Source organism: Leiobunum rupestre, chromosome 2 (assembly GCF_980474605.1).
Source record: "Leiobunum rupestre chromosome 2, qqLeiRupe1.1.hap1, whole genome shotgun sequence".
NCBI lineage: Eukaryota > Metazoa > Arthropoda > Arachnida > Opiliones > Sclerosomatidae > Leiobunum > Leiobunum rupestre.
The window spans coordinates 23,660,612-23,687,554 of record NC_143385.1 but is presented as its reverse complement, the minus strand read 5'-3'; the positions used below and the strand labels follow the sequence as shown (position 1 = coordinate 23,687,554).

The 26,943-nt window shown below is 37.7% G+C and overlaps 1 protein-coding gene and 27 non-coding genes across 28 annotated transcripts; all 28 read left to right on the top strand.

Moving 5' to 3' along the window:
* The first annotated feature begins 5,004 nt into the window (after nt 1-5,004).
* LOC149956517 (uncharacterized) lies at nt 5,005-9,276 on the top strand. Its single transcript, XM_090166881.1, has one exon. It carries the CDS (start codon nt 5,005-5,007, stop codon nt 9,274-9,276), a length of 4,272 nt encoding a protein of 1,423 aa, XP_090023007.1.
* A 12,600-nt stretch (nt 9,277-21,876) lies between these two features.
* On the top strand, nt 21,877-21,949 carry TRNAM-CAU (transfer RNA methionine (anticodon CAU)). The gene has a single exon. It is a non-coding gene; the product is annotated as a tRNA-Met (tRNA).
* A 67-nt stretch (nt 21,950-22,016) lies between these two features.
* TRNAM-CAU (transfer RNA methionine (anticodon CAU)) lies at nt 22,017-22,089 on the top strand. Its single transcript has one exon. It is a non-coding gene; the product is annotated as a tRNA-Met (tRNA).
* Nucleotides 22,090-22,156: 67 nt separating this feature from the next.
* On the top strand, nt 22,157-22,229 carry TRNAM-CAU (transfer RNA methionine (anticodon CAU)). The gene has a single exon. It is a non-coding gene; the product is annotated as a tRNA-Met (tRNA).
* Nucleotides 22,230-22,438: 209 nt separating this feature from the next.
* TRNAM-CAU (transfer RNA methionine (anticodon CAU)) lies at nt 22,439-22,511 on the top strand. Its single transcript has one exon. It is a non-coding gene; the product is annotated as a tRNA-Met (tRNA).
* Nucleotides 22,512-22,579: 68 nt separating this feature from the next.
* TRNAM-CAU (transfer RNA methionine (anticodon CAU)) lies at nt 22,580-22,652 on the top strand. Its single transcript has one exon. It is a non-coding gene; the product is annotated as a tRNA-Met (tRNA).
* A 68-nt stretch (nt 22,653-22,720) lies between these two features.
* TRNAM-CAU (transfer RNA methionine (anticodon CAU)) lies at nt 22,721-22,793 on the top strand. The gene has a single exon. It is a non-coding gene; the product is annotated as a tRNA-Met (tRNA).
* Nucleotides 22,794-22,862: 69 nt separating this feature from the next.
* TRNAM-CAU (transfer RNA methionine (anticodon CAU)) lies at nt 22,863-22,935 on the top strand. Its single transcript has one exon. It is a non-coding gene; the product is annotated as a tRNA-Met (tRNA).
* A 67-nt stretch (nt 22,936-23,002) lies between these two features.
* Nucleotides 23,003-23,075, top strand: TRNAM-CAU (transfer RNA methionine (anticodon CAU)). The gene has a single exon. It is a non-coding gene; the product is annotated as a tRNA-Met (tRNA).
* Nucleotides 23,076-23,143: 68 nt separating this feature from the next.
* Nucleotides 23,144-23,216, top strand: TRNAM-CAU (transfer RNA methionine (anticodon CAU)). Its single transcript has one exon. It is a non-coding gene; the product is annotated as a tRNA-Met (tRNA).
* Nucleotides 23,217-23,425: 209 nt separating this feature from the next.
* Nucleotides 23,426-23,498, top strand: TRNAM-CAU (transfer RNA methionine (anticodon CAU)). Its single transcript has one exon. It is a non-coding gene; the product is annotated as a tRNA-Met (tRNA).
* A 68-nt stretch (nt 23,499-23,566) lies between these two features.
* On the top strand, nt 23,567-23,639 carry TRNAM-CAU (transfer RNA methionine (anticodon CAU)). The gene has a single exon. It is a non-coding gene; the product is annotated as a tRNA-Met (tRNA).
* A 68-nt stretch (nt 23,640-23,707) lies between these two features.
* TRNAM-CAU (transfer RNA methionine (anticodon CAU)) lies at nt 23,708-23,780 on the top strand. The gene has a single exon. It is a non-coding gene; the product is annotated as a tRNA-Met (tRNA).
* A 68-nt stretch (nt 23,781-23,848) lies between these two features.
* Nucleotides 23,849-23,921, top strand: TRNAM-CAU (transfer RNA methionine (anticodon CAU)). Its single transcript has one exon. It is a non-coding gene; the product is annotated as a tRNA-Met (tRNA).
* A 350-nt stretch (nt 23,922-24,271) lies between these two features.
* Nucleotides 24,272-24,344, top strand: TRNAM-CAU (transfer RNA methionine (anticodon CAU)). The gene has a single exon. It is a non-coding gene; the product is annotated as a tRNA-Met (tRNA).
* Nucleotides 24,345-24,412: 68 nt separating this feature from the next.
* Nucleotides 24,413-24,485, top strand: TRNAM-CAU (transfer RNA methionine (anticodon CAU)). Its single transcript has one exon. It is a non-coding gene; the product is annotated as a tRNA-Met (tRNA).
* Nucleotides 24,486-24,553: 68 nt separating this feature from the next.
* TRNAM-CAU (transfer RNA methionine (anticodon CAU)) lies at nt 24,554-24,626 on the top strand. The gene has a single exon. It is a non-coding gene; the product is annotated as a tRNA-Met (tRNA).
* A 209-nt stretch (nt 24,627-24,835) lies between these two features.
* On the top strand, nt 24,836-24,908 carry TRNAM-CAU (transfer RNA methionine (anticodon CAU)). The gene has a single exon. It is a non-coding gene; the product is annotated as a tRNA-Met (tRNA).
* A 68-nt stretch (nt 24,909-24,976) lies between these two features.
* Nucleotides 24,977-25,049, top strand: TRNAM-CAU (transfer RNA methionine (anticodon CAU)). Its single transcript has one exon. It is a non-coding gene; the product is annotated as a tRNA-Met (tRNA).
* Nucleotides 25,050-25,117: 68 nt separating this feature from the next.
* TRNAM-CAU (transfer RNA methionine (anticodon CAU)) lies at nt 25,118-25,190 on the top strand. The gene has a single exon. It is a non-coding gene; the product is annotated as a tRNA-Met (tRNA).
* Nucleotides 25,191-25,258: 68 nt separating this feature from the next.
* Nucleotides 25,259-25,331, top strand: TRNAM-CAU (transfer RNA methionine (anticodon CAU)). Its single transcript has one exon. It is a non-coding gene; the product is annotated as a tRNA-Met (tRNA).
* A 350-nt stretch (nt 25,332-25,681) lies between these two features.
* TRNAM-CAU (transfer RNA methionine (anticodon CAU)) lies at nt 25,682-25,754 on the top strand. The gene has a single exon. It is a non-coding gene; the product is annotated as a tRNA-Met (tRNA).
* A 209-nt stretch (nt 25,755-25,963) lies between these two features.
* TRNAM-CAU (transfer RNA methionine (anticodon CAU)) lies at nt 25,964-26,036 on the top strand. Its single transcript has one exon. It is a non-coding gene; the product is annotated as a tRNA-Met (tRNA).
* Nucleotides 26,037-26,104: 68 nt separating this feature from the next.
* Nucleotides 26,105-26,177, top strand: TRNAM-CAU (transfer RNA methionine (anticodon CAU)). The gene has a single exon. It is a non-coding gene; the product is annotated as a tRNA-Met (tRNA).
* A 68-nt stretch (nt 26,178-26,245) lies between these two features.
* TRNAM-CAU (transfer RNA methionine (anticodon CAU)) lies at nt 26,246-26,318 on the top strand. Its single transcript has one exon. It is a non-coding gene; the product is annotated as a tRNA-Met (tRNA).
* Nucleotides 26,319-26,386: 68 nt separating this feature from the next.
* TRNAM-CAU (transfer RNA methionine (anticodon CAU)) lies at nt 26,387-26,459 on the top strand. The gene has a single exon. It is a non-coding gene; the product is annotated as a tRNA-Met (tRNA).
* Nucleotides 26,460-26,667: 208 nt separating this feature from the next.
* On the top strand, nt 26,668-26,740 carry TRNAM-CAU (transfer RNA methionine (anticodon CAU)). The gene has a single exon. It is a non-coding gene; the product is annotated as a tRNA-Met (tRNA).
* Nucleotides 26,741-26,808: 68 nt separating this feature from the next.
* TRNAM-CAU (transfer RNA methionine (anticodon CAU)) lies at nt 26,809-26,881 on the top strand. The gene has a single exon. It is a non-coding gene; the product is annotated as a tRNA-Met (tRNA).
* Nucleotides 26,882-26,943: the final 62 nt, after the last annotated feature.

The following is a 26,943-nucleotide window of genomic DNA, read 5'->3' as shown; positions in this document are numbered from 1 at the left end:
AAGTTAATTGGTTCACTACCCCGGGATATGTTCGAAATGTATTTCTTGTTTTTCAAGGTAAATGCCCTTTAAATATCAATCCTCTCGAGCGGAAAGTGTTACACTTTTTAATATCCATATTTAAATATTTTATCCTCAATAGTAGTTCTTTTTATATTACACATAATAATGTCCCGCTCTTTATTGTGAAAAAACGATTTATGGTTAAAATTATGTGTGAAATTGGTAAAACCATTGCACTTTATAAAGATAAGGAAAAAGATTTTCGTAACCTTTTGTTGAAAATATTTTAAAACTCAAGGGTCAATATTTTAATACTTATTTATTTATTGGAAACAAAAAAGAGAAATGTCTAGACATCTTTATTTTTATTTTAATTCTGTTTTGTACAGAAACAAAATTTACTACTATGTTGTCAAAAATATTTGAAGAATTCTAATTTAAAAGTAGCAATAGTTTTTTTAAACGCAAACCAGTCTGTTTTACGGGGTTTCACTATTGTTCTTTAATTGATTTCATAAATATAGCATTCCAAAAGTATTTGTTTGTTTTTGGGTTAATATATATCGCCACATTAGCATTCCTGTATTTTTATGATAGTTGCTCTTTTTTTGTCAAAATTGTTCTCGAAACTTTTGTGATATACACTAACAATGTATTTTTTAATGATATAATTAAAATTAAAAAAAAACGTCAGTCTCATAATCTGAAGGTCGTGAGTTCAATCCTCACTCGGGGCATCTACGTTTTATTTGGGTGATATTATTTCCCAAAAAACTTTGGTTTTTCGTTTCGTCTGTCATTAACCGTCTCGATAGCGCAGATGGCAGCGCGTCAGTCTCATAATTCGAAGGTCGCAAGTTCAATCCTCACTCGGGGCACCTTCGTTTTATTAGGGTGATATTATTTCCGAAATAATTTGATTTTTCGTTTCGTGTGCCATCACCGCCTCGATAGCGCAGATGGCAGCGCGTTGAGAGCTTGGTGTCTAAGGCTCTAGCCGACACCATACTGTGTGACTCTCAAAAAAATAAAAATTAAAAAGCACGTTGAGAGCTGTTTTGGTTTTCGTGGAGAGAGGTCGTTTTTCTTTCTAGCTCCGCCTTGGTTGTTAAAGTTTGTTTTTATAATTTAACCCTAATTTAAATCGTTATAATATTTGAGTTTTCTATTAATTTTCGTTCGTGTGGCTCTGCCGTTGCAGGGCCTCGAGCTTTTTTTACTAATTCAACATGGAAGCCTTTAAAAAATCTGTTTTTATTGAAACGAAGGAGAAAACGTTGCGTATTCTTGAAGAGGAAATATCAAGCAATTTTGGAGCTGACGCGTATTCATCTATTATCCCTATCAATGGCGGATTTTTCGTTACCTTTGTTTCGCTTGAAGACGCTGAAACCTGTGCCGAACATGGCTTGTCTGTTGGCGAAGACGATTGCAATGTACGGAAGGTAGGAAGCCGGGAGGTAATTGCAACGTTTTTGGGAATTCCAGAATTTGTAACTGACGAGGCTATAAGGGCGAAATTGATTGAGTTTAATTGCGAGCTGAAAAGTGAAATTAAATGGCGTTTCCTGAATGACAAATATTACGGTCAAAGGTCGGTGAAGTTGATATTACCTGAAGGACTATCGTCGTTGCCATACGGTATTCGTTTACCTGATTGTACGGGCCGAGAAGCTTTTTATCAAGTCCGTCATTTATCCCAGAATAAAATTTGCAATAAATGTCTGTCTCCTGACCACCTATATAAAACTGTCCCAAATTTATTTGCAACCGTTGCAAAGAACAGGGCCTTATTGCTCGTCATTGTCCCACTTTGAAGATTCCGGAAGTTGTCATTCCCTTGAATGCCAATATTGACAATGTTGATGGGAATGAAGTTGTTCATGGAAAAGAGATCGAAATACTTCCTAAGACAACAGGGGTCGCTCCTGATTCGATTCGCGCTCAAGATGTGGGCGCTAAAGATGTCGGCGCTAAAGATGTTAATTCTATGGAGATTGACGAGGCCACTACTTTATTGAAGACCGTTAAGGGCGCCCCTAAGCGACATTTGACGACTTCTACTGGTAGTGAAGACGAGCGGCACAAGGAGAAGCAGATGGAATATCTTTCCAGCACGCTGCTTAAAGGGGCTTCTCTGAAAAAGCTCTGTAATAGTAGGACGTTCCAGAAGGTTGCCTTTGAAGGTAGTTTCGGTCAGTGGGCGTCACCGGAGTCTAGCAATAATAATGGTCCGAATCACAACTCTTAATGTCAAAGGGCTCCGTGATTTGCGGAAAATGGACGAGGTGTGTACTTGGCTACAGTCACATGATATTATTTGTTTACAAGAGACTCATTGGTCTGGCTGGCATGTCCAACAGTTTCGAAAATTATGGAGAGGGCGTGTTTTCGTTTACAATGATTCGGCAACAGGATGCCGTGGAGTTGCCATTTGTTTTCGCGCTGGTCTGCAAGTTACCATAACCAGCGTAACTAGGAGCCAATGTGGGCGTTTCCTGATCATTTCTTGTGACTTGGATGACGAGAATGTGGACTTAGTCAATGCTTACATGCCGAATGAGGAAGGCGGAAGAAATGCTCTTACATTACATTTTTGTCAGCGACGCCGATAGGCAGAACATTTCGATAAGCCAAATTGATGATTGCCCTTTCTCGGACCACGATGCTGTTGAGTTGCGTCTTGATTTAGAGGGAATAAAATTAGGGCCTGGCTCTTGGTATTTCAACGCGCAACTTCTACAAAATCCAGTATTTTTTAGCTCCGTTGACAGAATTATATCACGCAGTCGCTCTTCGTCCGAATGGCGCGAAGATATCATTACTTGGTATGAAAGTTTGAAGCGTCGCCTTAGAGACCATGCCATGTTTTTTGGTAAGGTTCGAATTCGCAGGCAGCGTGAAAGGCGCGCGGCACTGCGAGTCGCTTTGGATGAAGCTCGGGAGCAATTTGCTCGTGGCCTGACAGATGGTACGGAATTGGCGAGATTGGGTGATTCCCTCAAAGACTTCGACCAAGAGGACTTGCGTCGGGCAGTTGTCCGGTCCAATCAAGAGTGGCGCGTATTTGGAGAGCGTCCATCGCGTTATTTTCTGTGCCTGGAAAAATATAGGCAAAGGAAGAAATTAATCAAGTTTATTTATACCAAGGACGGAGGGTTAGAAACAGATCCCCGAGGCGTCCGGGAACGAATTTTTAATCATTATTCGGAAATGGGCCAACGTGAAGCTGTCGATCCCCGTCTTCGCGATTATTTTCTTCAGCACGTTTGTAATCGTCTTCCTGATAATTTGCGTTCCACGTGTGATGCGGATGTCACTTGGGCTGAGGTTTTGGCGATCGTGCGGAAACTTCCCAATGGTAAAAGTCCCGGAACTGATGGTTTAACAAATGAATTTTGGAAGGTGGTTCTGCCTAAAATTAAAGATGAGTATCTCCGTCTCATCGCTACTTTTGATGAGCTTCACACACTGCCGCAGTCGATGCATGAGGGGATGATAATTTTATTGCCTAAGAGCGGGACTTACAGGTTATTAAGAATTGGCGGCCGATCACCCTCATGAACGCCGATTATAAGATTTTGGCCAAAATATTTTCTTCCCGACTATCTGTTGTTCTCCCTGACATTATTTGTGACGCTCAAACTGGAGCTATCAGGGGTCGTGACGCTTCGTCTACGCCGACGCTTTTAGCTATGGCTATTGAGTTTCTCAATTCTACCAACCAGCCGGGCATTTTTCTGAAGGTGGATGTCTTCAAGGCTTTTGACTGCGTGTCATGGGACTATTTGTTCGACACTCTTGAAGCTTTTGGCTTTGGCCCTCGGTTCCGTACTTGGATCCAGATGTTTCTCGTGGGCAGTCGTTCATGTCTCAAAATTAATGGTAACGTGACCAACTTCTTTCAATTGGGCCGTTCGGTTCGACAAGGGTGCCCACTTAGTGCTCTTCTGTATGTTCTCACTACGGAACCACTTTGCGCGGATACCTTGGCCTGGTACGGCTTTTCACGTTGATGATAATACACTGTTGGTCCACGACGACGCCTCCATACTACGTATTATTGAAGAGTATCACAAATTTTCGAAGACATCGGGCGCTGTTATTAACGATCTCAAGAGTCGTGGGCTTTGGTTGGGTAGCCAGAAGTACAGAGGCGATTGCTTATTATCTGGGATTCCTATTTCTTCGGGCCCTTTGGAGGTTTTGGGCGTATTTGTTGGACATGTGGAATATCCCAATGTATTTTTTGTTTTCTTGGTTTTGTTTTTTTATTAAAGGGTATTATGGTGTATAAAAATATAATTAAATGTCTTAAAATTAAATTTAACTTAACAACTTTCCCTTAACGTCCCCCTAACCATTTCCGAGAATTTTACTTTCGACTGCGTAAGCGAGTGAAGCGACAGAGAGAATATCGGCGATTTCGCTGGACAACTTTTATTACTGTGTTGTTCTAGCGGCCAGCGTTGTCAAAGCCGGTATTCTCCCTCGAGCTATTTCACGTTCATGGGAAAGGTTTCGACCCTACCCTCTCTAGGTCAGCAGTACGGAATCTCGACCGTTATTGTTGCCCTATTGTTCAAGGCTTGCGAGACACTGTGAAATTTGTATTGAGGCAGGGCATGTTGAAGCTCTCCAGAAGAGAGAACTGTTTTTTTTTTGTAAGCTCCAGATGAGCAGTGAATGGAAATTGAAATTAAAAGTTTAAGTTGAAGTAAATTGTGTTTAGTTTTCTCAAATAGTTAAGATATAATCACCGTCAGTCCCCATATTGGTTTTTCAGTCGGCCGTATGGGGCTCTATTAATCTGCTCTCCCAGAGTCAGGACGTCACGACAAAAACGATTTTATATGGTGCCGTGAAACCCGGGAAAAGACCCGAGAAACATTTGTGACTGTTGGTGATTAAAAAAATTAAGTTGAAAAGTCGGAAAGTAAAATAATGTCGGATGCCGCGGAATTAAAAAAGTTGAGACATGTTCGAGGAACTATACGGACTATGGCTACAAATCTTAGAAAGGCGTTGGAGAACTTGTTGATTGACGATACAGCGACAATGGTCACGATAGAAAGTAAAGTAGTGACATTAAATCAGAAGCAAGAGGCGTTAACGGAAATAGATATTAAAGTGCTAGCATTGGTTCAAGACGAAAAAGAACTAACAGCAGAAATTAATGAGTCGGTGAAATATCAAGAGGAAATCGGAGTACTAGTAAGCAAGGCTAAACGGAAGTTAAACTCATTATCGGAGAAACCACCGTGCCAACAAAATTCTATGCCACCACAAGTCATCACCATCGAGAAGGACGACATAAGATTTCCCCAGCTGTCCTTAGCGAAGTTGAACGGAGATCGAACGGAGTGGATTGGATTTTGGAGTCACTATGAAACCATCGTTCATAATAAAACAAAATACACTAAGGTACAAAAATTCAGTTATTTAAAATCTTACTTAGGCGGAGAAGGGTTACAAATGCTGGTGGGAATGAAACCGTCAGATGATAATTATGACGAAGCTGTAAAATTGTTAACTAGTAGATATGGTAATGAAGAGTTAATAGCGCATGCACATATGAGAATATTAAAGAAATTAGAACCCGTTGAAAATGCAGAGGACGTGGTCGCCTTGCGCAGGTTGTACGATAAATGCGAAGTTAATATTAGGAGTTTGAAATCCCTCGGGATGAATATGAAAGAAAATTGTACATTCTTGTGTCCCACTATAATTGATTGTTTACCTCTAGAAATTAGGAAAGAATACACAAAAGCACTAAAGGGCGCCCCCAAATGGGACATAGATAAATTAATGGAGTTTTTGCGAGAAGACGTTCAAAGTTTAGAAACATGCGATTTGTTGGGGAATTTAAGTAAAAGCGGCAAACGTGAAAGCGAAAAATCCTCAGATAGGAACAGCCACCGACAAGAAGAGAAATTCGGAAGACAGAGGGTCGAAAATACCCGCTCTGTCCCACAGATCTCCGCGGCGGCGCTACAAAATAGCGTCATTACGAAAAACATATATTGCATATTTTGCAAAGCAACTGGCCATTACACTTCGAACTGTAGAAGTTATAGCTTGGAAGAAAAACAAAAGCTGGTCAGGGATTCTGGTCGATGCTTTATTTGCTTACGTTATGGACACGATTTGAGATCCTGCACGTCAAATTTTAGAACGTGTAAAATATGTCGAAAGGCGCATAACGCGGCTATATGCCGAGAAAACGAGACCAACAAAATAAAAAGGGACCCAAAAGGTTGTGAAACTAAAGTAAAGGAGGTAGAATACGCCCGAGAAACGTCTAGGGAGGAACCGGTCGTAGGGGTGTTCGCCCCCGTTTCTTGTGGGGGGACGGTACTTTTACAAACCGCTCAGGCGATGGCGAAAAACCCCGACGGAGGAGAGAAAAGCGTAAAAATACGTTGCCTTCTCGACGGCGGAAGCCAAGCTTCGTTCATAAAAGAAGAAGTCTCCCGGCGTTTAGAGCTACCTAGCGCGGAGGAAAAAATTGTCACCATTCATAATTTTGTAAATGAAAACCCTTCCGACGTGAGAAGAAAAAGAGTTAAAGTTAAATTACAGAGTCTCTATGACCCTACGCAAGTTGTGGAAATTGTCGCTATAGAGGTACCGTTTCTCTGTAACGCGGATACTTCGGTTCATTGTGAAGAATTGCAAAATATAATGAAAAATAAAGGTTTAGTACTGGCGGACGAAGCTACTCGAGAAACTCCAAGTAGCAGTAGCATAGATATATTAATTGGCTCAGATTATTATTGGGGAATAGTCCAAAGAGGAATCGAAACATTGGGAAGAAATTTGGTAGCTTTGAAAACCAAATTTGGATGGGCCATACAGGGACCCGTAAATGGGGCTCGACAAGATGTTGGGGGCTACCAAATAGCGGTTATGAAAGTTGGCGTTGAAGAGCAAGAAATTTCAAAGACCCTCCGCGCCTTTTGGGAAACAGAAGCTATCGGTATAAATGGCGAGAAAGAAATGGATCCAACGGCGATCGAGTTTTATGAAAATTTCCAAAAATATATTATATTTGAAGACGGTCGCTATCAGGTGAAGTTGCCTTGGAAGGCGGACAAGACGCAACTCCCTAACAATTTATCGTTGGCTACAGGTAGAATGAAAGAGTTAGTAAGGAGATTTAAGTATGACCCAATTTTATTCCGAGATTACAGGGAAATTATAGAAGACCAATTAAAACAAGGAATAGTAAAAGAAGTTAAGAATTGCGACCCAAATATAGCGGGAACTTATTTCATGCCGCACCAAGCGGTAAAACGAGCGGAAAGCTCAACCACAAAACTACGCGTCATCTTCGACGGATCAGCCAGCCTTAGGGGGTTGCCGTCGTTGAATAAAATGTTGGCAGTTGGTCCCAATCTGTATCCAGACATGTTATTTCTAATCTTGAGTTTCCGTAGACGTCGTATTGCGGTCATGGCCGACATAGAAAAGGCCTTCCTGCAGGTTTCATTACAGGAGGAAGATAGAAAATCAGTCAGATTCCTTTGGGTCGAGTTTGATAAAAACGGAGATTTACTGGAAAATCAATTTAAGATCCTCGAAATGTGTAGAGTACCCTTTGGATTGTCTCCTAGCCCTTTTCTATTGGTGGCCACCATAAAAGTTCACCTTAAAAGCATGGAAGACGTTGAGTCTGAAGCCGTAGCTGCGTTGAATAAAGATTTCTATGTTGATGATTTCGGAAGTGGACAAGACGATGTTAAAAGCGTTTTCGAACTTTCAAAAGGGACGTCGTTGGTAATGAGAAAAGCGAACATGAAATTGAGAAAATGGAAAACAAACTCGGACGAGCTACGTCAAATGTGGGGTCACCAAGCGGCGGAAGCAGGTTCAGTTGGCCAATTTGAATGCGAGGAGAATTCCGAAGAGCAAAGGGTTTTGGGGCTTCTATGGAAGCCTGTGGAAGATTTTTTCGCCTTTGACTTACAAAACCTAATTGGATTTTTGACGGGAGTCAAAGCTACTAAACGCTATGTGCTAAGTGCAGTAGCGCAAATATTTGACCCGGATGGTGTCTTAACGCCATACACCATCCGGGCTAAAATGCAATTTCAATCGTTGTGGGAATGGGAAGAAGAAAACTCAAAGAGAAAATTAGACTGGGATGAAAAATTGCCCGAATTAATATTTGAACAATGGTGTAAAGAGCTTCCGACAATTAGAAACGTGACTTTATCAAGATGTTACTATGATGTAAAAAAAGGAGACATTGTCGAAAAGAAATTGCATTGTTTTTGCGACTCGAGCGCGAAGGCTTACGGAACTGTTCTTTACTTAAGATTTGTCACTTCAGCAAATAGAATTGGAATTTCATTCGTGGCGGCCAAAGCGCGAGTTGCTCCCCTAAAAAGACAAACGCTCCCAAGATTGGAGTTACTGGCTTGCGTTCTTGGAGCACGATTGGTAGAGTACGTAAAAGATGTCTTTGATGAAAATGTGGGGGTACGTATGTGGACTGATTCCACAATAGCGCTGTCGTGGATAAAAGATCCAGAAATGAACTTTTTAACCTACGTACGAAATAGAGTCGTAGAAATCAAGAAGTTGACGGAGCCACGCCTTTGGTCGCATTGCCCTGGCGTCAAGAACCCAGCGGATTTACTTACGCGTGGTACGACTGCTGAAGATATCCATAAAAAGCAAATATGGTTTAAGGGTCCCACATGGTTATCCGAAGAACGAACAAGTTGGCCACCCGATATAACAGCGATTAAAAGGGTCAAAGAAGTAGAAGACGAAAGAAGGAAAACGGTCCTTCAAGTAGAATGCGAAGAAAAGGCGGGGATAGATCAATTAATAAATTTGCAAAGATATAGTAACATAAATAAAGCCTATAGAATAACAAGTTTAGTTTTGCGTTTTACGGACAGAGCTAGAAAAATTGATAGGAGAACCGGTGCAATTACAACCGAAGAAATGGCAAGATGCGAAAATTTATGGGTCAAAGACGTTCAAAAAATTAACTATCCGGAAGAATTAGCGGAATTAAAAGAAAAGGGGACGGTATCAAGAAATTCTAAAATCGCATCACTTCAGCCCATATTAAATCAAGCGGGTTTGATCTGCGTCGGCGGACGTCTCTCAGAATCAAGTATGAGCTACAGCTTAAAACATCCCATTATTGTTAAGAAAGACCAACGTTTTTCGGAACTCATCGCGCGACAAGCCCATGAGCAATTATATCATTCAGGGATCAACAACACTGTTACTCAAATTAGAGAAAAATATTAGATTACAGCCGTACGTCAGCTGGTCATATCAGTCTTGAAAAATTGTGTAGTATGCAAGAAATTTAGCGCCAAAGCAGCGGAGGCCCCGATGGCCAACCTTCCGAAGGAAAGAATAGAACAAGCGAGACCACCCCACGTGGTAGGAGTCGACTTTGTCGGTCCCGTCTTCGTTAAAATTGGAAAAAGTTAGAAAAATCATATATTTGTTTGTTCACGTGTGCCGTTACACGAGCGGTACACCTAGAACTTGTACCTTATCTAACTACAAGTGAATTCCTTTTCGCACTAAGAAGAATGATATCCCGTCGAGGAATACCACAAATTATATACAGCGATAACGCCCGTACGTTCCAAAGGGCCGACAAAGATTTACAAATGATATGGAAGAACATTAATAACGAAGAAGCGCGCAAGTTCTATGGTGCAAAAGGCATTTCGTGGCGATTTATTGTTGAAAGAGCAAGCTGGTGGGGTGGCTATTGGGAGAGGGTCGTTAGAACGGTGAAATTATTATTTCCTTTAGATATAACTGATAGAAAATAAAATTAAAATTATGTAAAAAAAAATGTTCTTGGTAATACAAAGTATTACGCGGGGGAGTGTGGAATATCCCAATGTATTTTTTGTTTTCTTTGTTTTGTTTTTTTTATTAAAGGGTATTATGGTGTATAAAAATATAATTAAATGTCTTAAAATTAAATTTAACTTAACAACTTTCCCTTAACATTGTAAACTTCCTAATTTAACGTCCCCCTAACCATTTCCGAGAATTTTACTTTCGACTGCGTAAGCGAGTGAAGCGACAGAGAGAATATCGGCGATTTCGCTGGACAACTTTTATTACTGTGCAGTTCTAGCGGCCAGCGTTGTCAAAGCCGGTATTCTCCCTCGAGCTATTTCACGTTCATGGGAAAGGTTTCGACCCTACCCTCTCTACGTCAGCAGTACGGAATGTCGACCGTTACTGTTGCCCTATTGTTCAAGGCTTGCGAGACACTGTGAAATTTGTATTGAGGCAGTGCATGTTGAAGCTCTCCAGAAGAGAGAACTGTTTTTATTTGTAAGCTCCAGATGAGCAGTGAATGGAAATTGAAATTAAAAGTTTAAGTTGAAGTAAATTGTGTTTAGTTTTCTCAAATAGTTAAGATATAATCACCGTCAGTCCCCATATTGGTTTTTCAGTCGGCCGTATGAAGCTCTATTAATCTGCTCTCCCAGAGTCAGGACGTTACCACAAAAACGATTTTATAGGACACACAGCGGTCGAACTAAACGAACTCAATTGGTCCGCGCGGGCAGCGAAGTTTCAGACCACTTTACGTATTTGGAAGATTCGGACCTTAACTTTGATCGGTTAAGTCGTTATCGTTAATAATCTCACCTTATCGTTGTTATGGCACAAAGTTCGGTCACTCACGATACCTAAGGAGTACGAAGCTCGTTTTCGGCGAATAATCAAGGACTTTATTTGGGGTGAGCGAGCTCATTCTGTTTCCTACGACACGCTTTTTCGACCTCGGCGGTCCGGTGGTTACGGGCTCATAGATATTCGTTTGCAGACATTCGCATTTCGTCTTAAAGATATGTGCCGGGTGTTAGGGTGCTCTAGTCCGCTTTATCTTCGCGATATTGTCTATTACTTTTTAAAGGGTTTTTCGGTAAATGCGGTCAATTTGAGGACGTTCTTCGTTGTCGCTTTGACGGTCGTTTATTGGCTCGGCTTTCTCCGCTTTTTCGCGAGATGCACATTGCGTGGAACAAGTATCTCAAGAGCGCAGACTATGCGATTGTGCCGTGTCCTGATCCCTTTCACGAGCCTCTCTTTTTTCATGTTTCCTTTCCTTTATTAGAGGTTACGGCGACGGACAAGTTATATTTTCAGTCAAAAGGGTTTAGTCGCCTCCGTGACATTTGCTACGAGGTTATTCCAGGATTTTTAAGAATGGACGCGATAATAGAATCGTGTGATTCCGGAGATAAATCGGGTGAAGCTACATTGCGGCGCGTATTTACTATATTAAAAGACCAACTTCCGGAGCGGTGGCTATCGCGAGTTTTTCACGAGCATGTGGACGAACCCGTTGCCTTTTCGGAGGCGGATTCGCTTGTTATAGCGCAACGTAATGATGTAAAAGAACTTGACAGACTGGCAGTCAAGGACTTTTACTTAACACTTTTGTTGTCGCAGTGTACCGAATCGTCGGGCGAAGAGCAATGGCGCCGTTTTTTGGAGGTCCTCAGCAGGCAGTCAATTGGACGAAATTAACGAACTCGTGGTGGCCAGTTTCTTTAATTAGTTCCAATTTACAAGTGGTACATCGGGCAGTATTTCTAAATCACCGTCTAATGCTAATGGCTTTAATAACCAGTTCTTTATGTACTTTTTGCAAAAAAGAAAGTGAGACTCATGAACATGTCATATTACAGTGTAAAATTGTTAATAATTGGTGGAATTGGATTTTTCACGATAAATTTCAATTACCTAGCAATGTCATGGGAACATCTAACCCCGACAGGGACGCGCTTATTGTTTTTGGACGTTTTCCGGCGGTGTTAAAGAAATATAAAACCTGTACTCAAGCTATTTTATTTTAAAGTGCGTTGTTTAAATTTCTTATTTTAGAGGAGTAGAAGGAAAGTAAGGGCGAGGCTCCGAACCCGGGTTCGGGTTTGGGTTCGGGATCGAGATCCGGCATTTATGGGGTGAAATGGGGGTAAAAACGTCGAAAAGTCAATGTATTTATGATATTTCTCGCGACGATTTGTTTTTTCGTATATCAACATGTTATGTTCAGGCCCAACTTGTTTATTTATCTACGCTTATCTCGAAAGACACTTGAACGTATATCTTATCACGTTTTATCATACGGAATAAGATGAAATGATGTAAAAAGTGATAACCTGGGCGGCGCGCGTGCGCAGATTCCCCGGGAGGCGCGGTTAATTTGAATTTAAGAGTGTTTTAACGTCATGGAATATGGGACGCGGTTAACGTGCGCGGATTGGGGCGCGGATAATTTGAATTTAAAACATGGAGTGTTTTGACGTCATGGAATATTCGTTGTTAAAGTGACGTAGAATGGAAATATTTTTAAACTTCATTTTATTATGTCGAGTGATTCAATACTTTAAAGAGGTAAACTGTTATATAAGACGCGTGTGGCATTGGGTAGTGGGCGGTTTTTCCGGGAACTTTCCCGCATACGAGTGCGTTTACCGCGTATATTTCCGTATAAGGGCGTTTTCCGCGCAGTTTTTCCGCGAATGAGCACGTTTTTCGACACCGGCGCGTTTTCACGTAGTTTTCTGCATTGGGGATCTTGTTTCTTGGTATGATGATGAAAACTCAGAAAAATTTGTGATATACTGATAAAATATTACTCTGATTGACGGGAATTCTCGTCACTGCTTATCGAATGTATAACACCTTTTAAGGAAAATAAATTTTTGAGACAAGGCTGCCATCTATAGAAGCGTTTTAGAGTTCATTGAAAAATATAATTTTTTTTAAATCATCATCTCGTTCGTAATTGCCTTTCTATCTCTTCAATTTTAAAAGTATATCCTAATTAATTCTATATTTTTAACATTAACAAGTCTCCAAATTATACCAACTTTTAACCAATTTTCCCCAATTGTACTAATTTTTAACAGAATTTCCTAAATTATTCTAATTTTTATCATAAGCCAACTAAATTTCAAAACTATTGTCTATTTATGAAAATTAAGTGTTGTACGTATTTGGAATCGTTTCATTTTTATCCCTAAAATGGGTGATTTGTAGGAAATTTATATTATTTTTATTGGCTTTACGATATTTCAAGTTAATTTATAAAATTTATAAATGAGTTTAATTAAATTAATAATTAAGTTTCGTTCGTATATTGAATCGGTATTTATTTATAATAATTTTTTCACCTAGATTAATTTTTTTATCCCCACACTCTCGATCCAGCTCCCTACTATACGTGTTCATTTATAAAATCATAATTGAACCGTCATGAATAATCCATATAAACGTAAAAGACGCGGGCGTCTTGAAGTCCAAGTTTCGTTTCCACTGAAATAGAAACAACAAGAGGAAAGGGTCTTTCTGGTGACCTAACTTTAACATTGCTGGACGTTTTATATTTATTGTGTTCTGTTACTTATAGTCATATGGATTTCCATTCATTCGAGGAAGTTAGTGAAATAGTGAAAGAGTATAATAGGACGTGGTTAGATATGCAAGAAATAAAAGAGCATTTGGACGAAATGGAAAAAAAGTGGGAATTGAAGTTAGAAGAAGCTTGTCAAAGGGAAATTGTACTGAGAAATAAAGTTAAAGATATAAAACCAAATACAATTGGATTGAAAATATTGCAAGATAGTTGGAAGGGAGCAGAGAAGTAAAGGGATAATATTGTATGTCATTGATTGGCTTAAGACCTGTTATATAAAATATAAAATAAAATATAAAATAAAATATGAAATAAAATAAAATATAAAATAAAATATGAAATGAAATAAAATATAAAATAAAATGAAATAAAATAAAAATATAAAAATATAAAAATATTAAAATATTAAAATTACTAATTTTTAACAGAATTTCCTAAATTATTCTAATTTTTGCCATAAGCCAACTTAATTTTAAAACTATTGTCTATTTACGAAAATTGAGTTTTGAAGATATTTTGAATAGTTTCATTTTTATCCCTGGTTAAAAGTTATTATAATTGGGGATATTTTGTTAAAAGTTAGTATAATTTGTGAGATTCTTTTAAAAAAAACTGCTTAGTTTTGGTTATTTTCAAACAAAAATAGAAAATTAAAGCCTGCTTTTTGATTTTGGATACCTCGGAGCTTAATAACAACGCTAATCACTTGCATCTTGTAAAAAACAGTAACCTGAGATTAGAATTAAAATTTGCCAAACCGTTACCGGAGCCGATTTTCATTCTAATTTACGCTGAGTTTCTTTAAGTATTTTTTCAATCCTTATACCTATATTTACATATTGGAATTGTTACAAAAGGTTGTTTTAAACGTTACTTAGTACATTAATTTATTTTGGAAGTTCAAAACGTATTATGAGCCCTTCAAAGTACTATAAAAGGATTTCTTTACAAACTCAATTAATATTTTCTTCAAACTTTCAATTCGTTATAATTTGAATTTAAATGAAAACATCATGGATTATAGGTGCGTAATCTACTATTAGACTGAACGGAATTAAAAATACTTAAAGTAAGTGGTTTTACTTATAAACTCTAAAAGAATTTAACTTTAAAGGGTATCTTAGATTATTGTTTTTAATTTTATTCAAGTTCAAAACGTATAAAGAGTCCTTCAAAGTACTTTAAACGGATTTTATTTACATACCAAATCCATATTTTTTTTCAAACTTAGAAGTTAGTTTGTATGAAATACTTACTAATACCTGAAAAATGGACTTTAGAGTGGATAAGATTTGAAAATATCATTTGAAACTAATAATTTTCACGCTTTATTTAAGTCAAGCAATTACATTTTTAAAAATGAAAGAAGTTAAACAATATATCAAGGTATTACACTCAGGTAAAAAAAATTAGTTGCATTATGTTTTTATATTTCTTTCTTAATTACAGTGATGCTTAAAAGCAAACCTCAAATCTAGAAAACAAAGTTTTTTTTAACAAGGGATAAATTTATTTAAATAGATGCTTTGGTGACATCTAACGGCGGCAAGGGAAAATAATAAACAAAATACTAAAAGTATCATGTGTTATTAAAATTTTAATTGCTATATTATATTTATGGTATGTACTTGAACCCATTATGGTATTTGAAATAGCTTAATATATGAAGAAAGTAAACATATTTCTTAAAGCATAGAAAGCGTTATTATTTTTATAATTTATTAATTAACTATTAATATGGTTACATTATTTACATAGGGTTCTTAGTTAAAAAGATCCAAGTACCTTTAAAGCTCACCAATACATAAATGTAATATTTAGTTGCATTTGTACTTTAAACAATACCTGCATTTGAAATTATATAGCATAAAAACCCACAGCTTATAAATAAAATTACATTTAGGTTTTCAAATCAGTATTATCAGTTAAAAGAATTAAATTATTTGCATTGAGTTTTATATTCTTCAATTGTGTTGAAATCCATACGGTAATAAGGATCAAAACGCGATAATATAAAAAGTTCTGCAAAACTAATCCTTTATCGAAAAGTCATCTTAGTATTGTTGCTATTACAGTATAAACAAAACAATAACCAAAACTAAATCCTATTCCCCATTTTTCTTATGGTGAAGGACGAGGTTTTTCTTGTAGCATTTACGGATGGAGGTTCAAAAGAAATCTGGAAAATTCGTTCGCTATGTCATTTTCTGTTTAGCTGTAGAACGAATAATCGTAATCTTATCATTTCAGGGTAATTAAAGCCTATTTAAGCTGTACCACACGATCTTCGCCCCGATAAACGAAGGTATGCTCTATCCAAATGCATACAGATGGAAATTAAATTTAAAAAAATTAGATACGCAGACAGAGTAATATAGGCACGCTGCATAAATTGTTTATAATATTTGATAAAAAGTACACTGGTTGTTTGCGAAAACATCTGCCACCTTTAATTACTATAAATATTATTTATTAAACAGATATTGAAAACATTATTATTTATTTTAATTTTCTATTCAGAACTGTTTTATATACAACTTACTTATCTCTTAATCATAGTTTCGTACCTTTGGAAAAATTATAAATATTGTAAATTTGTGCAGAAATTATCTCCAAATGGCTATGGACAGAATATTTTACCCGACGAGGAATTGTACACTAACTCATATACAAATTACGACGTTAAACCGAATCAAAATTTGTAAAATATTGTAAATATTTTAAGTCAATAAAGAAATTAAGAAATGTTTTAAAAAATAAGATATCTTCTATTTTCTACCTTTTATTTCTATAAATATTTCAATATTGATATTTATATATATTATTTTTATTTTAATATTAAATCGCACAATTTTAACAGGACTTAAGCTAGTCAATGGTATACAACATTACAAAAAGTTCTAATGGTACTGATTCACGATGTAAATTATTCTAGATTTAGTTTCGAACTGAGAGTCTGTTTAAACTAGTTCGCGTGTTTCACTTTATCTTTCAAGTTCTATGCTCTCTTCCACTATGACGCGTAAACGTTCGGTTTCTACGTTTATATGGTTTATAGTAATATGACGGTTCAATTGTGTTTTAAGTTTTTTTTTCCGCGCCGCACTCTAGGGTAATCCGCGGTTGGGTCTGAGCGGAGCGCGGTGGGCTCCCCTGAAAGTTTTTATTATCTTTGATTATGTCAATGTGTTTATCTCCCTGATAAGAAAATTCTACTTTCAAAAATCTATAAATGTAAACTTTAATCGTGTCCATTGTTTAAATCACAATTGAACCGTCATATTACTTTAAACCATATAAACCATTTAAACAGTCTCTCAGTTCGAAACTAAATCTAGAATAATTGACATCGTGAATCAGTACCATTAGAACTTTTTGTAATGTTGTATACCATTGACTAGCTTAAGTCCTGTAAAAATTGTGCGATTTAAAATAAAAATAAAAATAATATATATAAATATCAATATTGAAATATTTATAGAAATAAAAGGTAGAAAATAAAAGGTAGAAAATAGAAGATATCTTATTTTTTAAAACATTTCTTAATTTCTTTATTGACTTAAAATATTTACAATATTTTACAAATTTTGATTCGGTTTAACGTCGTAATTTGTATATGAGTTAGTGTACAATTCCTCGTCGGGTAAAATATTCTGTCCATAGCCATTTGGAGATAATTTCTGCACAAATTTACAATATTTATTATTTTTCCAAAGGTACGAAACTATGATTAAGAGATAAGTAAGTTGTATATAAAACAGTTCTGAATAGAAAATTAAAATAAATAATAATGTTTTCAATATCTGTTTAATAAATAATATTTATAGTAATTAAAGGTGGCAGATGTTTTCGCAAACAACCAGTGTACTTTTTATCAAATATTATAAACAATTTATGCAGCGTGCCTATATTACTCTGTCTGCGTATCTAATTTTTTTAAATTTAATTTCCATCTGTATGCATTTGGATAGAGCATACCTTCGTTTATCGGGGCGAAGATCGTGTGGTTCAGCTTAAATTTGCTTTAATTACCCTGAAATGATAAGATTACGATTATTCGTTCTACAGCTAACCAGAAAATGACATAGCGAACGAATTTTCCAGATTTCTTTTGAACCTCCATCCGTAAATGCTACAAGAAAAACCTCGTCCTTCACCATAAGAAAAATGGGGAATAGGATTTAGTTTTGGTTATTGTTTTGTTTATACTGTAATAGCAACAATACTAAGATGACTTTTCGATAAAGGATTAGTTTTGCAGAACTTTTTATATTATCGCGTTTTGATCCTTATTACCGTATGGATTTCAACACAATTGAAGAATATAAAACACAATGCAAATAATTTAATTCTTTTAAATGATAATACTGATTTGAAAACCTTGATGTAATTTTATTTATAAGCTGTGGGTGTTTATGCTATATAATTTCAAATGCAGATATTGTTTAAAGTTCAAATGCATAATTTAATGTATCAGGTTTTGTATTTTTGTGTTTATTGATAATATAAATACCGATAAGATTATGCAACTAAATATTACATTTATGTATTGGTGAGCTTTAAAGGTACTTGGATCTTTTAACTAAGAACCCTATGTAAATAATGTAACCATATTAATAGTTAATTAATAAATTATAAAAATAATAACGCTTTCTATGCTTTAAGAAATATGTTTACTTTCTTCATATATTAAGCTATTTCAAATACCATAATGGGTTCAAGTACATACCATAAATATAATATAGCAATTAAAATTTTAATAACACATGATACTTTTAGTATTTTGTTTACTATTTTCCCTTGCCGCCGTTAGATGTCACCAAAGCATCTATTTAAATAAATTTATCCCTTGTTAAAAAAAACTTTGTTTTCTAGATTTGAGGTTTGCTTTTAAGCATCACTGTAATTAAAAAAGAAATATAAAAACATAATGCAACTAATTTTTTTTACCTGAGTGTAATACCTTGATATATTGTTTAACTGCTTTCATTTTTAAAAATGTAATTGCTTGAATTAAATAAAGCGTGAAAATTATTAGTTTCAAATGATATTTACAAATCTTATCCACTCTAAAGTCCATTTTTCAGGTATTAGTAAGTATTTCATACAAACTAACTTCTAAGTTTGAAAAAAAATATGGATTTAGTATGTAAATAAAATCCGTTTAAAGTACTTTGAAGGACTCTTTATACGTTTTGAACTTGAATAAAATTAAAAACAATAATCTGAGATACCCTTTAAAGTTAAATTCCTTTAGAGTTTATCAGTAAAACCACTTACTTTAAGTATTTTTTAATCCGTTCAGTCTAATAGTAGATTACGCACCTATAATCCATGATGTTTTCATTTAAATTCAAATTATAACGAATTAAAAGTTTGAAGAAAATATTAATTTAGTTTGTAAATTAAATCCTTTTATAGTACTTTGAAGGGCTCTTAATACGTTTTGAACTTCCAAAATAAATTAATGTACTAAGTTACGTTTAAAAGAACCTTTTGTAACAATTCCAATATGTAAATATAGGTATACGGATTGAAAAAATACTTAAAGAAACTCAGCGTAAATTAGAATGAAAATCGGCTCCGGTAACGAATTGGCAAATTTTAATTCTAATCTCAGGTTACTGTTTTTTACAAGATGCAAGTGATTAGCGTTGTTATTAAGCTCCGAGGTATCCAAAATCAAAAAGCAGGCTTTAATTTTCTATTTTTGTTTGAAAACAACCAAAACTATAAGCAGTTTTTTTAAAAAAATCTCACAAATTATACTAACTTTTAACAAAATATCCCCAATTATAATAACTTTTAACCAGGGATAAAAATGAAACTATTCAAAATATCTACAAAACTCAATTTTCGTAAATAGACAATAGTTTTAAAATTAAGTTGGCTTATGGCAAAAATTAGAATAATTTAGGAAATTCTGTTAAAAATTAGTAATTTTAATATTTTTATATTTTTATATTTTTATTTTATTTCATTTTATTTCATATTTTATTTTATTTCATATTTTATTTTATATTTTATTTTATTTCATATTTTATTTTATATTTAATTTAATTTCATATTTTATTTTATATTTTATATAACAGGTCTTAAGCCAATCAATGACATACAATATTATCCCTTTACTTCTCTGCTCCCTTCCAACTATCTTGCAATATTTTCAATCCAATTGTATTTGGTTTTATATCTTTAACTTTATTTCTCAGTACAATTTCCCTTTGACAAGCTTCTTCTAACTTCAATTCCCACTATTTTTCCATTTCGTCCAAATGCTCTTTTATTTCTTGCATATCTAACCACGTCCTATTATACTCTTCCATTATTTCACTAACTTCCTCGAATTAATGGAAATCCATATGACTATAAGTAACATAACACAATAAATATAAAACGTCCAGCAATGTTAAAAGTTAGGTCACCAGAAAGACCCTTTCCTCTTGTTGTTTCTATTTCAGTGGAAACGAAACTTGGCCTTCAAGACGCCCGCGTCTTTTACGTTTATATGGATTATTCATGACGGTTCAATTTTGATTTTATAAATGAACACGTATAGTAGGGAGCTGGATCGAGAGTGTGGGGGATAAAAAAATTAATCTAGGTGAAAAAATTATAATAAATAAATACCGATTCAATATACGACGAAACTTAATTATTAATTAAATTAAACTCATTTATAAATTTTATAAATTAACTTGAAATATCGTAAAGCCAATAAAAATAATATAAATTTCCTACAAATCACCCATTTTAGGGATAAAAATGAAACGATTCCAAATACGTACAACACTTAATTTTCATAAATAGACAATAGTTTTGAAATTAAGTTGGCTTATGATAAAAATTAGAATAATTTAGGAAATTCTGTTAAAAATTAGTACAACTGGGGAAAATTGGTTAAAAGTTGGTATAATTTGGAGACTTGTTAATGTTAAAAATATAGAATTAATTAGGATATACTTTTAAAATTGAAGAGATAGAAAGGCAATTACGAACGAGATGATGATTTAAAAAAAATTATATTTTTCAATGAACTGTAAAACGCTTCTATAGATGGCAGCCTTGTCTCAAAAATTTATTTTCCTTAAAAGGTGTTATACATTCGATAAGCAGTGACGAGAATTCCCGTCAATCAGAGTAATATTTTATCAGTATATCACAAATTTTTCTGAGTTTTCATCATCATACCAAGAAACAAGATCCCCAATGCAGAAAACTACGTGAAAACGCGCCGGTGTCGAAAAACGTGCTCATTCGCGGAAAAACTGCGCGGAAAACGCCCTTATACGGAAATATACGCGGTAAACGCACTCGTATGCGGGAAAGTTCCCGGAAAAACCCCCCACTACCCAATGCCACACGCGTCTTATATAACAGTTTACCTCTTTAAAGTATTGAATCACTCGACATAATAAAATGAAGTTTAAAAATATTTCCATTCTACGTCACTTTAACAACGAATATTCCATGACGTCAAAACACTCCATGTTTTAAATTAAAATTATCCGCGCCCCAATCCGCGCACGTTAACCGCGTCCCATATTCCATGACGTCAAAACACTCTTAAATTCAAATTAACCGCGCCTCCCGGGGAATCTGCGCACGCGCGCCGCCCAGGTTATCACTTTTTACATCATTTCATCTTATTCCGTACGATAAAACTTGATAAGATATACGTTCAAGTGTCTTTCGAGATAAGCGTAGATAAATAAACAAGTTGGGCCTGAACATAACATGTTGATATACGAAAAACAAATCGTCGCGAGAAATATCATAAATACATTGACTTTTCGACGTTTTTACCCCATTTCACCCCATAAGTCCCGGATCTCGATCCCAAACCCAAACCCGAACCCGGGTTCGGAGCCTCGTCCTTACTTTCTTTCTACTTAAAGGCCCGCTCCTTTTATTTAAAAAATGACAATTTTGAAATAATCGTTATAACAAATTGGTTTTACGCTAAGGTTAAAAAAGAAACACGCCTATTCCAAACTCATCTAATTGACCAAAAGTATAAAAATCCTTTGCTGTTAAAAACGTGAGACAAAATATTTTAATTATAGATAACTCTGTTTTACCGATTTTATATAGATACTTATCATGATATTATGTTGGGATATATTACAAACAACGTATTGTAATTGTTGTAATCACAATTTTTAATAAAAAAAAAGAAAAAAAAGCTCGTCAGTCTCATAATCTGAAGGTCGTTAGTTCAATCCTCACTCGGGGCATCTCCGTTTTATTTGGGTGACATCCCCCAAGAAATTTTGGTTGTCGTTTCCAATGCTTTTAACCGCCTCGATAGCGCAGATGGCAGCGCGTCAGTCTCATAATCTGAAGGTCGTGAGTTCTATCATCACTCGGGGCATCTCCGTTTAATTTGGGTGACATAATCGTCCAAGAAATTTTGGTTGTCGTTTCATTTGGCATCAACCGCCTCGATAGCGCAGATGGCAGCGCGTCAGTCTCATAATCTGAAGGTCGTGAGTTCTATCCTCACTCGGGGCATCTCCGTTTAATTTGGGTGACATAATCGTCCAAGAAATTTTGGTTGTCGTTTCATTTGGCATCAACCGCCTCGATAGCGCAGATGGCAGCGCGTCAGTCTCATAATCTGAAGGTCGTGAGTACAATCCTCACTCGGGGCATCTCCGTTTAATTTGGGTGACATAATCGCCCAATATGATTGGTTTTTCGTTTTATTTACCGTCAACTGCCTCGATAGCGCAGATGGCAGCGCGCCAGTCTCATGATCTGAAGGTCGTGAGTTCAATCCTCACTCGGGGCATCACCGTTTTATTTGGGCGACATTATCCCCCAAGAAATTTTGGTTGTCGTTTCATTTGGCATCAACCGCCTCGATAGCGCTGATGGTAGCGTGTCAGTCTCACAATCTGAAGTTCGTGAGTTCAATCCTCACTCGGGGCATCACCGTTTTATTTGGGTGACATTATCCCCCGAGAAATTTGGTTTTTCGTTTTTTTTTTGCCATTAACCGCCTCGATAGCGCAGATGGCAGCGCGTCAGTCTCATAATCTGAAGGTCGTGAGTACAATCCTCACTCGGGGCATCACCGTTTTATTTGGGTGACATTATCCCCCGAGAAATTTGGTTTTTCGTTTTTTTTTGCCATTAACCGCCTCGATAGCGCAGATGGCAGCGCGTCAGTCTCATAATCTGAAGGTCGTGAGTACAATCCTCACTCGGGGCATCACCGTTTTATTTGGGTGACATTATCCCCCGAGAAATTTGGTTTTTCGTTTTTTTTTGCCATTAACCGCCTCGATAGCGCAGATGGCAGCGCGTCAGTCTCATAATCTGAAGGTCGTGAGTACAATCCTCACTCGGGGCATCACCGTTTTATTTGGGTGACATTATCCCCCGAGAAATTTGGTTTTTCGTTTTTTTTTTGCCATTAACCGCCTCGATAGCGCAGATGGCAGCGCGTCAGTCTCATAATCTGAAGGTCGTGAGTACAATCCTCACTCGGGGCATCACCGTTTTATTTGGGTGACATTATCCCCCGAGAAATTTGGTTTTTCGTTTTTTTTGCCATTAACCGCCTCGATAGCGCAGATGGCAGCGCGTCAGTCTCATAATCTGAAGGTCGTGAGTACAATCCTCACTCGGGGCATCACCGTTTTATTTGGGTGACATTATCCCCCGAGAAATTTGGTTTTTCGTTTTTTTTTGCCATTAACCGCCTCGATAGCGCAGATGGCAGCGCGTCAGTCTCATAATCTGAAGGTCGTGAGTACAATCCTCACTCGGGGCATCACCGTTTTATTTGGGTGACATTATCCCCCGAGAAATTTGGTTTTTCGTTTTTTTTTGCCATTAACCGCCTCGATAGCGCAGATGGCAGCGCGTCAGTCTCATAATCTGAAGATCGTGAGTACAATCCTCACTCGGGGCATCACCGTTTTATTTGGGTGACATTATCCCCCGAGAAATTTGGTTTTTCGTTTTTTTTTGCCATTAACCGCCTCGATAGCGCAGATGGCAGCGCGTCAGTCTCATAATCTGAAGGTCGTGAGTACAATCCTCACTCGGGGCATCACCGTTTTATTTGGGTGACATTATCCCCCGAGAAATTTGGTTTTTCGTTTTTTTTTGCCATTAACCGCCTCGATAGCGCAGATGGCAGCGCGTCAGTCTCATAATCTGAAGGTCGTGAGTACAATCCTCACTCGGGGCATCACCGTTTTATTTGGGTGACATTATCCCCCGAGAAATTTGGTTTTTCGTTTTTTTTTGCCATTAACCGCCTCGATAGCGCAGATGGCAGCGCGTCAGTCTCATAATCTGAAGGTCGTGAGTACAATCCTCACTCGGGGCATCACCGTTTTATTTGGGTGACATTATCCCCCGAGAAATTTGGTTTTTCGTTTTTTTTTGCCATTAACCGCCTCGATAGCGCAGATGGCAGCGCGTCAGTCTCATAATCTGAAGGTCGTGAGTACAATCCTCACTCGGGGCATCACCGTTTTATTTGGGTGACATTATCCCCCGAGAAATTTGGTTTTTCGTTTTTTTTTGCCATTAACCGCCTCGATAGCGCAGATGGCAGCGCGTCAGTCTCATAATCTGAAGATCGTGAGTACAATCCTCACTCGGGGCATCACCGTTTTATTTGGGTGACATTATCCCCCGAGAAATTTGGTTTTTCGTTTTTTTTTGCCATTAACCGCCTCGATAGCGCAGATGGCAGCGCGTCAGTCTCATAATCTGAAGGTCGTGAGTACAATCCTCATTCGGGGCATCTCCGTTTTATTTAGGTGACATTATCCCCCAAAGAAATTTGGTTTTTCGTTTTTTTTGCCATTAACCGCCTCGATAGCGCAGATGGCAGCGCGTCAGTCTCATAATCTGAAGGTCGTGAGTACAATCCTCACTCGGGGCATCACCGTTTTATTTGGGTGACATTATCCCCCGAGAAATTTGGTTTTTCGTTTTTTTTTGCCATTAACCGCCTCGATAGCGCAGATGGCAGCGCGTCAGTCTCATAATCTGAAGGTCGTGAGTACAATCCTCACTCGGGGCATCACCGTTTTATTTGGGTGACATTATCCCCCGAGAAATTTGGTTTTTCGTTTTTTTTTGCCATTAACCGCCTCGATAGCGCAGATGGCAGCGCGTCAGTCTCATAATCTGAAGGTCGTGAGTACAATCCTCACTCGGGGCATCACCGTTTTATTTGGGTGACATTATCCCCCGAGAAATTTGGTTTTTCGTTTTTTTTTGCCATTAACCGCCTCGATAGCGCAGATGGCAGCGCGTCAGTCTCATAATCTGAAGATCGTGAGTACAATCCTCACTCGGGGCATCACCGTTTTATTTGGGTGACATTATCCCCCGAGAAATTTGGTTTTTCGTTTTTTTTTGCCATTAACCGCCTCGATAGCGCAGATGGCAGCGCGTCAGTCTCATAATCTGAAGGTCGTGAGTACAATCCTCACTCGGGGCATCACCGTTTTATTTGGGTGACATTATCCCCCGAGAAATTTGGTTTTTCGTTTTTTTTTGCCATTAACCGCCTCGATAGCGCAGATGGCAGCGCGTCAGTCTCATAATCTGAAGGTCGTGAGTACAATCCTCACTCGGGGCATCACCGTTTTATTTGGGTGACATTATCCCCCGAGAAATTTGGTTTTTCGTTTTTTTTTGCCATTAACCGCCTCGATAGCGCAGATGGCAGCGCGTCAGTCTCATAATCTGAAGGTCGTGAGTACAATCCTCACTCGGGGCATCACCGTTTTATTTGGGTGACATTATCCCCCGAGAAATTTGGTTTTTCGTTTTTTTTTGCCATTAACCGCCTCGATAGCGCAGATGGCAGCGCGTCAGTCTCATAATCTGAAGGTCGTGAGTACAATCCTCACTCGGGGCATCACCGTTTTATTTGGGTGACATTATCCCCCGAGAAATTTGGTTTTTCGTTTTTTTTTGCCATTAACCGCCTCGATAGCGCAGATGGCAGCGCGTCAGTCTCATAATCTGAAGATCGTGAGTACAATCCTCACTCGGGGCATCACCGTTTTATTTGGGTGACATTATCCCCCGAGAAATTTGGTTTTTCGTTTTTTTTTGCCATTAACCGCCTCGATAGCGCAGATGGCAGCGCGTCAGTCTCATAATCTGAAGGTCGTGAGTACAATCCTCATTCGGGGCATCTCCGTTTTATTTAGGTGACATTATCCCCCAAAGAAATTTGGTTTTTCGTTTTTTTTGCCATTAACCGCCTCGATAGCGCAGATGGCAGCGCGTCAGTCTCATAATCTGAAGGTCGTGAGTACAATCCTCACTCGGGGCATCACCGTTTTATTTGGGTGACATTATCCCCCGAGAAATTTGGTTTTTCGTTTTTTTTTGCCATTAACCGCCTCGATAGCGCAGATGGCAGCGCGTCAGTCTCATAATCTGAAGGTCGTGAGTACAATCCTCATTCGGGGAATCTCCGTTTTATTTAGGTTACATTATCCCCCAAAGAAATTTGGTTTTTCGTTTTTTTTGCCATTAACCGCCTCGATAGCGCAGATGGCAGCGCGTCAGTCTCATAATCTGAAGGTCGTGAGTACAATCCTCACTCGGGGCATCACCGTTTTATTTGGGTGACATTATCCCCCGAGAAATTTGGTTTTTCGTTTTTTTTTGCCATTAACCGCCTCGATAGCGCAGATGGCAGCGCGTCAGTCTCATAATCTGAAGGTCGTGAGTACAATCCTCACTCGGGGCATCACCGTTTTATTTGGGTGACATTATCCCCCGAGAAATTTGGTTTTTCGTTTTTTTTTGCCATTAACCGCCTCGATAGCGCAGATGGCAGCGCGTCAGTCTCATAATCTGAAGGTCGTGAGTACAATCCTCACTCGGGGCATCACCGTTTTATTTGGGTGACATTATCCCCCGAGAAATTTGGTTTTTCGTTTTTTTTTGCCATTAACCGCCTCGATAGCGCAGATGGCAGCGCGTCAGTCTCATAATCTGAAGGTCGTGAGTACAATCCTCACTCGGGGCATCACCGTTTTATTTGGGTGACATTATCCCCCGAGAAATTTGGTTTTTCGTTTTTTTTTGCCATTAACCGCCTCGATAGCGCAGATGGCAGCGCCTCAGTCTCATAATCTGAAGGTCGTGAGTACAATCCTCACTCGGGGCATCACCGTTTTATTTGGGTGACATTATCCCCCGAGAAATTTGGTTTTTCGTTTTTTTTGCCATTAACCGCCTCGATAGCGCAGATGGCAGCGCGTCAGTCTCATAATCTGAAGGTCGTGAGTACAATCCTCACTCGGGGCATCACCGTTTTATTTGGGTGACATTATCCCCCGAGAAATTTGGTTTTTCGTTTTTTTTTGCCATTAACCGCCTCGATAGCGCAGATGGCAGCGCGTCAGTCTCATAATCTGAAGGTCGTGAGTACAATCCTCACTCGGGGCATCACCGTTTTATTTGGGTGACATTATCCCCCGAGAAATTTGGTTTTTCGTTTTTTTTTGCCA

What these genes read in the sequence shown, in the direction of transcription:
- LOC149956517 (XM_090166881.1), top strand. Translation starts at nt 5,005, where the DNA reads ATGGCTACAAATCTTAGAAAGGCGTTGGAGAACTTGTTGATTGACGAT.